The following is a 12,566-nucleotide window of genomic DNA, read 5'->3' as shown; positions in this document are numbered from 1 at the left end:
GGAACATCTTAGTTTTAGGTGTAGATGGACGCTCTGTAGGATACGTCTTGTCCACGACTAGCGAAACAGGGCCTCCACTCCGATAATACCGATCGCAACGGAGTGATAACAGAACAATTTATTCCTCACAGTCTCATAGATGTACTGTTAGAAGTTTCCTTGGTTGAAGAGACGCCACAGAAAATGTGAAACTTTGCATAAAATTAAGGGAAATTCCTTAACGTAAATAGAACAAAACAAAGACATCCCTGGGAAGTATAAGGACAAATAATGTATTATAAAAAGATACGCTTTATAAACGCAACTTTTCAAATATACTGCTTGTATTAAACTAAATATCTGTATCAGTGGATGTCTTAAAAACTGTTTGGATAAAAATAATAACTTTTATACTAAACATTTAACTACTGGCGATTTATCGTTTTTGTTAAGCTTTCTAAATGTTATTCCAGGTGTACTCTTTGATAACACCCTCTGCGCAAGTGAAGAAGGTGTATCCAGCGCCAACCTTTATGCGTTTTTTATTTTCTCTTTTTCTTTCGCTAAAATCATAACTTGAAATGATGAAAATTATGTAATTTTTTTTTAGTAGCTTGAGTCATTTTTCACGCGATTTTCTTGGCCAATGACTGCTTTTAGGTGAAATGTAATTGCTTCTGTAAGAGTTGATGTTTTCTGAACGTATTCTAAGGCTCCCTGAAGGCATTGCGCGCTATTCTCACAGTGACTATTCGAAACACCACGTAGAAACTAGAAAGGGGCCCACAGAGAAATTTAAGTTACTTTCAATGTACCTCGTTAGATAATGACGTATAAGGAGTGAAGCACCCTGGTGGGAAAAACTTGACCGTCTGAACTCGTTTTCAGTCTTTTAAAATTGCACTTATGAGTTATTGTATTTCAGGACTTTACCTGCCTATCGTATTTCTCTCTCTCTCTTTTTTTTTTTGTATCCAATGGTTTGAAGCTTGGCTGTATGTTACACTAGAAAGACGACAGTAACAAGTATGAGTTAGATATGAATCAGTCAATTGGCATCTTCTACTTTTGATTAGTATGTTATTAATAAAGGAAATACTTTCAGTGCTAAATTTATTTATAAGTTAATTGATAGTGCAAAAGAGGTTTAATCTTTATTCTTCAGTTTATGGTTCTGTGCGCTTTAAAATAGGTCACCATATTATTTATGAATATATTTTTGTCATGTTTTATGCAACCTTTTATTTTGTACTTGTTATCAGAGGAAAGTGTTCTTAATGAAAGCAAAACAAACTGTTGATGTATTTTAACATTGAGCTCAACAGATTTTAGGATAAAGTATGAATGTAAAGCGTGCAGATTTACTTTTCAATAATTGGAGTTGAAGTAACCAAAGTAACCAAACTAAGTTAAAAATTGCAACCAATGATATGTAATAATGGAAATGGTGTAATTCGATTTCCGTTAATTGTGTAAAAGTGCTACTTCATAAAATGCATTTGTAACGTCATTCTTTATTTTTAAGATTTTGAAATTACTTTTTACTGCTACCTTCCCTTGTTGGCTCAACGGTAAGTATGGTGGTTTACAACACATTTAAAAAAATTGGAAATTTTATAAACCTGCAAATTTTTTATTTATCTCGTTTGTTGGCATTTATTTATCTCAACTATGAGCAAAGGATTACTGGATATGGTAGCTACCTTTCTACATTGTAATGATAATAAACATAGCTAGAAGCTAGCTGATACGGTACATGATGATTTACTGTAGCTATTGTTTATTTGATCGCATTAATTCGAGATGTAAAATGTTAAGTTGCAGCTGGAGATTATCGTGGAGATTTGTTTGATAATATAGTGAGAATTTATAGCTTCTGTGTAACTAAGTTCTATCTCTATATAATACATAGCAATGGGCAAATATATGCCTAGACTAAGACACAACCTCCACTAAGGGCGTATAAAATTTTACTAGTAGAAAAACAGCCTTTTCAAATAAAACTTATACATTTAAGACATCTCTTTAAATAAAGCTTCGGGTCTTTTAAAGTAATTCATCTACGAATGTGTATAATAAAATTTAATATTATGTGTATTTTTTTTAACTCCTTCACTTTTTACATAATATAGGGTTTGGCTCTGTAAGGACACCAATTGTACAGTGTACAAAACAATGAGTATCTACATGTTAGTCATCTAATGTTTATCTCTTATTGGCTGGTAATTCCTGTTTCACCCTGTACGCGTTTTAAAGGAACACCAGATATTTGTAGGAAAGCTAACATCAAGGGGTAATGATAATATAGTTTTACACTAGAATCATAATGTTTTTAGCTTGCGTAAAATAAAAAAGAAACAAATGAATACCTCTACCACCTTCGTAGTACCTTACTTACTATTTTACACAAGATTTGGGTGCAATATACCAAGCCGTTTTTGTTGTAGGCAGGCAAGAGAATAAAATTTATAAATTAGAAACTGGCCGTTTTTAGAGGAATTTCTTTTTTGTATGTCTAACATACGTGCTTTTTTATATGTGTACTGTCTTAGCAGTCAATAACAAAAGCTTTAAAGTGTTGTTTGAACTGAATCTTTACTGTTAAAGGTGCTTTTTGCCCGTACTTTTTATTATGGTTGTGTGGTTCATGATAACGCAAAAAATTGGGTTTTGATACCTACGGCGGGCAGAGAACAGATAGCCCATTATGTAGCTTTGTGCTTAACGACAACAACAAAACACCCCAGTGGCACAGCGGTATGTCTGCGGACTTACAATGCTAGAAACCGGGTTTCGATGCCCGTGATGGGCAGAGCACAGATAGCTCATTGTTTAGCTTTGTGCTTAATTAAAAACAAAAAACTTTTTAATATCGTACACCTGCTTTTCACTGCGACAAAGTTTACGTAAAACATTTGCACTTAATTTCGTGAGAATTATTTCGTGGTTCCTTCGTAGTGAATGAAAAATAAAAGGCAGCTAGAGTGTGATGAAATATGACAATTCAGTGGAATTATTAAAGTCGCTGTGAAGGAAATGGTCAATGTTTTGACCAAACGACCATCGTTAGCTCAGAATTAGGTGGTCAGCGCTTCGGCCAAACGACCTTCATCGATCTTCGTGAAGACCGTTCGGCCGAAAAACGCAGACCACATAAATATATTTCCCTTACAGCGATTTTAACCATCTGTTTGTTTTCAATTTATTTGCGTTGAAAGTTATAATTTTACGACAATAAGATATCGTTTTCTGAACATTTCACGAGAACGCACATTACGAGCATACCATCGATAGAAAGTCTCAAAATTAATTATTCCAAAACAATGAAAGTCATACGAATATAAATTAAAAAAATGAAGTTAGTCATTATTTTTCTCATGCTTTCAGGTTTCAGCAACAGATCCAGACTGTGGGGTCAACGCCATGGTTAACTACACGTTGAGTGGTGGTAAAGGTACGGCCTTTTCGCGAGATTTCACAGTGCATGTTGATCGTGGGGAATTGTGTATCAGAAAAGCTTTAAACTATGAACTAAGGAATTCATACGAGATACCCGTTCTTGCGACTGATCGAGGTAAGTAGTGAGAAAATATGACTTGCATTGTAATTTTTGATTTGTATTTCACTACTTAATGTTTATTGTTAATCTTTTCAAACGGGCTAACAGTTATTATTTGGCAAATCATGGCGAATACTATCTATTACAAAATTAGTTTGAGGTGAAACTTAAAATGAGAAGAGATTAAATAATTATTATTATTATTATTAGAATACCTTTTTGATGAACTGCATCATTACTCAACTCCTACATTCTGTATCAGTTCCTAGCAGTTTGTAATTCTCTTACAGGTAATATATACAGTGCCGATTTAAATGAAATTTAGTGTTACAGAATCTCTGTGTAGTGACGCAAATGCTCTTAATAAACAGTGTCTACCAAAAATAAAGCAATATTATTAAACTAGATCAATTTTAATATGTTTCGTATATGATATATCAGAAATCATAAATGTGGGTGACGGACTATTTCAGACACCAACTAATATTCTTTGTTTCTATTGAATTTCGCGCAAAGCTACACGAGGGCTATCTGCGCTAGTCATCACCACCAACTCTTGGGTTACTCTTTTACCAACGAATTGACCGTCACATTATAACGCCCCCACGGCTGAAATGGCGAGAACGTTTAGTGTGACGGGGATTCGAACCCGCAGATTGCGAGTCGAACTCCCTAGCCACCAGGCCATGCCATGCCAGACCCAAGTAATATTATAATAATTACCTGATTTTGAGAGGATTAACGCCAATTTAAACATGTCATTAAGAACAGAGATTTGCAAAATTAGCTAGTAGAATCTTTGCTGTAATCTTTCTTGAATAATGAAGTGTTTTGATACATTCAAATGTTCCTTTTTTAGTAGTAACAAAATCAGTCACATTACAACCTTACGGGCTTATAGTTATATTGAGTACACAAAATAAATCATTTTTCTTTTATCCCTCATTAAGGTAGGTCATACTCGACGAAAGTGCTAGAATTTTATCATTTCCTACATGTGATTTACCAAAAATTTCAAAATACTCAATTAAACATATACAAGCGTAAGAAATAGCTGCACTGTGTGTTTGTTAAACACTCAAACACATATGAAGCTATAAATTAAACAATGAGAGAGTTGTTGTTTTACTTTTATAGAAGTCCAGTAAAAGTTCTGTCCAAATTGTTTCTGCTTCTTGTAGAATGCAGACAGTGTAATAACTAAATAGTTAAGAAACTGAATGCACTAGGGTCATGGGGAAATATAAGATATAAAGGAATATATATTGGAGCTGTGACAATTTTAATGGCATGATTGCCATCCAAGTAAAATAGGGCATGATCATAGCAAATATATATTTCTGAAAAAACTGATAGGTAAACTACTAATCTATGGAAAGTATTTGCGCTACAGAGTTTTTTTATACATTTGTTTAATAAACGAACTTAACTGATTTTAAGACTAATGTTATATGTACATAATAACTTTCATATTTTTGTTGCTGTTGTTTAAGTTAATTATTTTGACATCTGTAAGTGTAGTATTAATTGGCACTGCAGGAGATTTACATTTTTCATCGTTTTTCAGGAGGATTAAGTACGACAGCTATGATTAAAGTGCAAGTTATTGATGTCAATGACAATAAACCAATTTTTTACCCTGGAGAATACAACGTTAGTTTAAGAGAACAAACCGACTTTCCATCTCCTGTTGTTGTAGTTGTAGCTAGTGACTCAGACTCCGACATTTTTGGGCATATTACTTATCACATTGAATCTGGGAACAACGAAGGGCTTTTTAGGATTGACAAAAATACTGGTTAGTATTCAAAAACGTTCGTTTTGTTATTCAGTGCAAACTTACAACCCTATACAAAAATTCAAACTTATCTGAGAATAGATATGTTAGAATTAAAAATATATACAAGTTTGCTAGTGTTAAGTGGAAAGGGGTATGCAGTATTTAAAGCAGGCAAAAATATATAAATTTTATTTTTAAAAATCTTTATATCATAATTTCTGTAATGTCAGCTTCTTAATTCAACTTAATATTCTGTTGTTGTTGTATTTTTTTTAAATTTACTTTTTTTGCAGCCAGTTATATTATAGATTGTTCCTTTCTATAGCCCCTCAGTTGAAGAACTTAACTTTATTCGTTTATTTTTCAAAAGGTAACTTTTGGTAAAAAAATGTCTTTGTTTGTCATAAAATATATTTATTGTTATAATATTCTCTTACTTACCTATATTGTATGCTAACAAAATCAAATGGTTCAATGTAAGTTAATGTACATCAAAAGCTATTTTTTGTGAAAAAGAGCCTTTGATACTCCTACTTGAGAAGAAAAAAAAATAGAAACCTCAAGGGTTGAAGCAAATTAAACAAAGTTGAATATTTCTTTTAGGAGAGATTTTTGTCACAAGGCAACTGGATACAAATATTCAGATGCATCATCTAATTATATCGGCCACAGATGGGGGAGGTTTCATTTCTGACACCAATGCTCATGTCTATGTTAGTATACTCAACCCAAGCCAACAACCACCAATATTTGAACAGGCACGATATAGTTTCTCTGTAAGAGAAGATGTTTCTGCCCAGACTGTAGTTGGTACTGTTCTAGCTACCAGCACTGACCAAGGTACAATAATTTAAAAAGGTTAAGAAAACTGGTTGTTTGTAAAAGCATAAATAAAGATCTTTCTCCACTAATAAAAGTGTTACTATTACATTGTTGTGATCAAAATAATGTTGAAATATGTTTTGTTTATAGTTTGTTTTTTCAAATTAAGATTCAAACAAATTACTTTACATAATCAAGGAAAGCAGTCTTTCTATATTTTAAAATTGAGCTTATAAAATTCCAGGAGGAATTATAAAGGATACAGATATATATCTTTTACAAAAATGTGACCAAATTGTGTTTAAAAATTATAATCAGTTATATGTAAAGCTGGTAATGGTAATGTCTACAATTTTATTAGTGATGCCCAAGAGAAAATTTTAACTATATTTTAATGTTTTTCAATTTTAGATAGTGAAGGGATCAAATACTCCATCTATTCTGGAGATCCTGAGGGCTACTTTACAATTAATCCTGTTTCAGGATCAATTGCTACCAGAGGAAGTATTGACCATGAAACTCATCCAGTTTTGTTGCTCAATGTCCAAGCAACAAGTGGACATCCTCCATCATATGGGCATACACAAGTCAGTAAATCCTACATTAGCAAAATAACATATTTTGTTTGCTTTTCTAAATAAAAATATTTTTTTTTTAAATTTTCTCATAATAATTTGGGAAAACATGTGGGCCACCATACTTTGTGACATTTCTTGGATATTGTTCCTAAATATACATTCTTTGGAAGTTGATATTTTTGAAAATGCATATTAGTTCAATTTGTTTTTCTTTAGGAACATGTTCTTGAATGTATATAAATGTGGTCAGTCCTGTGATTTTGAAAACTTTAATAGAAAACAAGAACATTATTGAGAACCATAACTGCAGAATTATATTAAGTTGCAGAATCTTTTTTCTTTTATGGCTGTTTAGAAGGAATGGTAAATGTGCATTAAAAAGCCTGCAAGATGAAAAAGTAACACAATGAACATATTCATTAGATCAAGGAGCTATGAGTAGGGTAAATAATGAAAGAATATGAATTATCTGAAAATATCTCTGGTAAGGAACTTCTTTACAAGTGCTGTTTTGAATTTATTTATCCATGAAAGTATTAAGAAACTTTACATACTAGAGGCATTTAAATTTCCTGTTTTTCTTTCCCAACGAATAGGCATAATATTCTGCACAGTAGAGTTACTTTTTTTGATGCTGTTTTTCATTATAAGAAAATGTTTAATATGAAATGATTTCTGTTGAATTCAAGTCATTTTAGTAGCATCAGTTTTAATCTTTTTAGATATATACTTCTTCTGTGTTAGTCCAAGGTTACTTGTTTTAAGATCCAGTGATAGAATATTTTGGTAGTTAGTAGCATGTATTGTTTTATTCTTTAGGGTGATTTTACAAAAGTCTAAGGTTTTAATAATACCAGAAATTTTTACCTTTGTAAAGACTTGAGACTTATTTATATATATATATCTTTAATTAAAAGGTACAATGTAAATCAAAGACTGTTTCTTTTAAAATTCTTATAGGTGAAAATTGAAATTTGGGACGTGAATGACAATTCTCCTTATTTTGAAAGCACATCTTTGACAATCAGTGTGCCAGAAAGCACCGAGTTACAGGTACCTATTTATGTGACACATGCTGAAGATTTGGACAGCAGCAAGAATGGAGCTGTCCATTATCAACTAGTGCAGGAGCCACATGATGTCTTCAGCATTGATAGAGACAGTGGAAGCATTATGGTTTATCATCACCTAGACTACGAGAAGCAGCAGCAATATGTTTTAATGGTTCGAGCTACTGATGGAGGAGTACCCCCACTTTCTTCCACCATGACTTTGACGGTTGAAGTTCAGGATGTTAATGATAATCCACCAGTTTTTATAAAAACAGAATACAATGTAAACATTTTAGAGTCATTGCCAGTGAATTCCCAGTTTCTGCAAGTTACTGCAGCAGACAAAGACACTGGAAATAATGCTAGGCTAACTTATAAGTTAAACAATAGTAAGCTCAGTGACAAGTTTGGGATCTTTCCAAATAGTGGGTTTCTGTATCTAAGAGAAATGTTGGACCGTGAGGAACGTGACCAATACACACTGAGTATCTTTGCTGTGGATAATGGTAGTCCTTCTCAAACAGCAAGTACTACAGTATTCCTACATGTCCTGGACGACAATGACAATGATCCAGAATTTATTCAGAAAAATTTTGTTTTTAAAGTGGAAGAAAATACTGAAAAAGGGAGACTTGTGGGAACTGTATCTGCCACTGACAAGGATCTTGGAAATAATGCATCATTACGATACAGCCTCTTAAATTCCAACAATACATTCCAGATTAACCCTATCACAGGTATGCTTGTTATAGTCACTTATCACAGAAGCAACATATTTTTGTTCATTGCATAATGTATAAGTTGTATACCTAAAGATAATTGAATTACTGTGTTTTACAAACTTATGTAATAATTACACATATTGTCATGCAGTTGGTAAGACATAAACATGGCTTAATTTTATATTCAATGAGATTTTAACATCTTTTTCATAAAGATGAAATAGCAAATACAGAAGTTGAGTACATTATATTGAAATGATTTTGGAGCCTTTCCATGTGGTTACAGTCCATGTTGTCATCTCTGATTATGTTCTTTGTGATTACTTTGCACCTTGACAATAGTTCTGCAGCATAGTTTCTATTGCACAAGGTTCCATCTTAAGGCTATCATATCCAAAGCACACTCTTCCCCCCTCCAGGTTTACCATAAGTTATCTAGTGTTGAAGGATGATGGTTTTCTAGTACCCATTTAAACAGTTTAGTCATACAGAAATCCATAAGTGCTGTGTCTGGTGACTTGACAAATATGTCTTTGTAAGAAATAGCACAGATATTATTTCATTCTCTAGCTTCTTGTGGTATGTGATGGTTGAATGGGAGGTATGACTGGAAGATTTATCTTGATGAACCCATATCTTGTTGGCCTTGTATGTGGACAGAGATCTTTCTTGATTGCATTATATACTGTTGCTTGAGTTACATGGATAGCTTTTGTAACTAACCTTTGCATTGGTGAATTCTCACTCTTTACAAGCTAGCATGCTTTGCTTACCACAGCTGGGTATGACTTTTTACAGCTCTCTTTCTGGATAGTCCTGGTACCTAAAGCTGATTCATACTCCTTTGACTTCCAATGCCATTAAGTACAAGGGATAGCCCCCCCATCTTGGAAATTCTAAATTCTCTGATCTGTGCGTATGAATATCTTATGTTGGAAAAGGCTGTTACATACCCTTCCAAAAAATGATCAGTTTTTGGTGGCATCAAACTACCTACAAAACACTAAACAATATCAAAATATACATAGTTCTGTTACATTATGTTCCACTGCAGTTTTATATAGGCTGTGGTTGTCACATAATTTAGTGACTGGGATATTCAAAGTCTTTTTATTATACTGTACTCAGCCTCTTGTATAAGCTAAAAGTCACATACTACAGTTGTTGCTTATTAAGGATTATTTATATGTTAGTAAACCTGGGTATGTATTGTGAATTAGCTGAGTATCATGCAGTATATATATTATGCACACAAATAGGTCATATTCTTTATTATATACATTTAAAAAACAAGTAAACTATTATATTTTTGGTTATTGTTTTCATCAGGTGAACTCTACACAAAGCACACTTTAGACAGAGAAAAGCAGCCTGTTTATGAATTAAGCACAGAAGTGCGAGACCAAGGTACACCATCCCGATCAAGTCAAGCCATAGTACAAGTCCAAGTGACTGATGTCAATGACAATTCCCCTGTATTTGTGGAACCCACAGATAGAGTAATAGAAGTGAGAGAGGAACAACCAAAAGGAACAGAAACCGTTCGTGTTCATGCAGTAGATGCAGACGAGGGAGAAAACTCTTCAGTTGTTTATGATATTGTGCCAGGTAGGTAAATTCCACTGGATTCTTAAAGAACCATAAGTACTTATTCAACATTGTTTAAACTAGTTTTTGTCTTTGTAGTTAACTGATTTACAGGTACATGAAACATCTATAAAAGAGAAAAAGTAAAAATATAGCTTCCATCTGACCTTTTTTTTTCTTGCAGTTTCACTTTATAAGTTCTGTAAGTATTCTTACATAGCTTAGAAAATAATATGACAAGATACTTTAACAAGATTCATTTGAAGTTAAGTCTATTGTATAACAAAACCTATTGTGGTATTTTAATAAAATATTTGCTCTACTTTGTGTTACATCCTGTCATCTTGTGAGATGAATTTTCATTAAATTGTGAAAAAAAAAGTACCTGCATAGCTTAGCAATATAAGAAGCAAAATAATGTTAAAATTAATGTTACTTTTCATAACTTACATGTAATTCTTGGATTTATTTTACAAAACCACATATAACTTAAGTAACAAAAAAAACTTATAAATTTGTTCTACTTCTGTAGGGACAGAGAAGAGTGATGGTTCTTCTGTATTTTCCATTCACAAAACACAAGGACGCATCACAACAAAACGTGTGTTAGACCATGAAGATCAACAGGCTTACATCTTAACTGTTGTTGCTCGTGATCATGGTCTGCCCCAACATGAGACTTTTCTTCAACTAAAGATAAAGGTTCTAGATCTAAACGACAACCAACCAATTTTTCCCACGTCAAGCTTCACTTTTCGTATTGCTGAAGGGTTTAAAGTTGGTGAAGAAGTTGGATTAGTACAGGCAGTGGACCAAGATGGTGGAGAAAATGGACGGATCACATACTCCATTCTTGGAGGAAACCTATATGGAGTTTTTGATATTGACAAAACCTCTGGCAGCTTGTTCACGGTGAGAGAGATTGACTATGAGATGACACCTGAATATATCTTGCAAGTGAAAGCCTTGGATAGCAGTACTACTAACCCCCGCAGCAGTGTGATAAGTGTGAAAGTAGATATTGAGGATGTTAATGACTGTGCTCCAGTGTTTGAAGCTGACCCTATCATCTTCTCCATACCTGAGAGCACTGAACCTGGTTCAAATGTCTGGAAATTTACTGCTACTGACAACGACAGTGGAGTAAACAGTCTTTTAAAATATGCTATCACTCATCAGTCACCAGCCAGTGTTTTTAAAATTGACCAAAATACAGGAGAGCTGACATTAACACATACATTAGATTATGAAGAGTTCCCTGAGTACACGATTGTTGTTACTGCAACTGACCAAGCAAAGAAGGTTGAACAACGTCAAGCCACTAGCGTAACTTGTAAAATGATTATTGAAGATGAAAATGATAACAGCCCTGTGTTCCAGACAAGAAATCAAGTTGAAGTGATGGAGGATGAACCTGTAGGTTTTCCTTTACTTAACATAATAGCTACAGATAAAGATGCTCGTGATAATGGCCATGTTTCATACACCATTAGTAAAGGTAATGAAAAAGGCCACTTTGCCCTGGACCATGAAACAGGTAAATATTTGTAGTTAAGCTTTCTCTTAATTGATTTTTACATGTTAGATATTCTTAAATAACATTTGTTTTATGAAATAAATCACATCAATTTTACTAGGTTGTATCATTACAGGTAAGTGAATGATATCATGTCAGTACTTCACCTGTACCTTTTCCTATGCTCTTTCATACATGTCTGGTTGTGAAAAGATAATGATATAATAATTATAATACACTTATTTATGTATACAGTACAAATACCAGCCTTTCTTAAAATATATTCCAATAGTGTTAGTGTAGTTGAACAATTGTTTTACAATTATTTTAACCTATGGATTTGAAACTTAGTGTATTTTCCATTAACATTTTGTTTATTTTAAAATTCAAACACAAACTAAACATTACTTTTGGATATATTTGAATGAACAACAAGTAATATTTTGAATTAAGTTTTATTTGGAGGTGGCATGGTACACATTTTTACTTGTCACTAGCTGTGTACTCGTCCTTCGTACAGGTTGTGTGTATAAATAATACATTAATTTAACAATTAACAAACAAATTACATGTACATTATTTACATTACATTTTACATTTTTTATTGTACATTATTATAACAATTAAATATAAGTTAACAAAAGATACTGTGGACCATGTGTTAACTGCGTCACTTAGAAAAAATGGAAAATGTCAAATTGTGATGAGTTGTACTTGTTTGTTTGTAGTGTATCACACATCTGTGAAAAAAATTAGTTTTATTTACTGAAGAGCCTCTTGATAGACGACATTGGAAGTACGTTCACCTGGGGCATGGATAAATAGGCTGCGAGAAGATCTGACTCTTGAGCAGGCTACATATAGTTTTTAAACTAAAAGGATAGTGTTCATAAAAAAGAAAGAACGCAGTTCGCGAGTCAAGCGCAAAAGAGCAATGCCGAGTGGACGGGCGAGCGACCCTTAGCAAAGAA

The 12,566-nt window shown here is 33.1% G+C and overlaps 1 protein-coding gene across 1 annotated transcript in view; it reads left to right on the top strand.

Annotated features, from left to right (window-relative positions):
* LOC106478575 (protein dachsous-like) overlaps nucleotides 1-12,566 on the top strand; it is a 123,041-nt gene that overhangs the window by 82,761 nt on the left and 27,714 nt on the right. The window contains exons 2-8 of the mRNA XM_022382187.1: nucleotides 3,367-3,553; nucleotides 5,106-5,336; nucleotides 5,922-6,158; nucleotides 6,552-6,727; nucleotides 7,679-8,507; nucleotides 9,822-10,100; nucleotides 10,612-11,616. Coding sequence (XP_022237895.1) covers nucleotides 3,367-3,553; nucleotides 5,106-5,336; nucleotides 5,922-6,158; nucleotides 6,552-6,727; nucleotides 7,679-8,507; nucleotides 9,822-10,100; nucleotides 10,612-11,616 — 2,944 coding nt within the window. The remainder of the gene's footprint in view (nucleotides 1-3,366; nucleotides 3,554-5,105; nucleotides 5,337-5,921; nucleotides 6,159-6,551; nucleotides 6,728-7,678; nucleotides 8,508-9,821; nucleotides 10,101-10,611; nucleotides 11,617-12,566) is intronic.

The sequence above is a fragment of the Limulus polyphemus genome, unplaced genomic scaffold (assembly GCF_000517525.1).
Source record: "Limulus polyphemus unplaced genomic scaffold, Limulus_polyphemus-2.1.2 Scaffold227, whole genome shotgun sequence".
Taxonomy (NCBI): Eukaryota; Metazoa; Arthropoda; class Merostomata; order Xiphosura; family Limulidae; genus Limulus; species Limulus polyphemus.
Note: the sequence above shows the minus strand (reverse complement) of the source record. Positions and strands in the feature narration are given on the sequence as shown.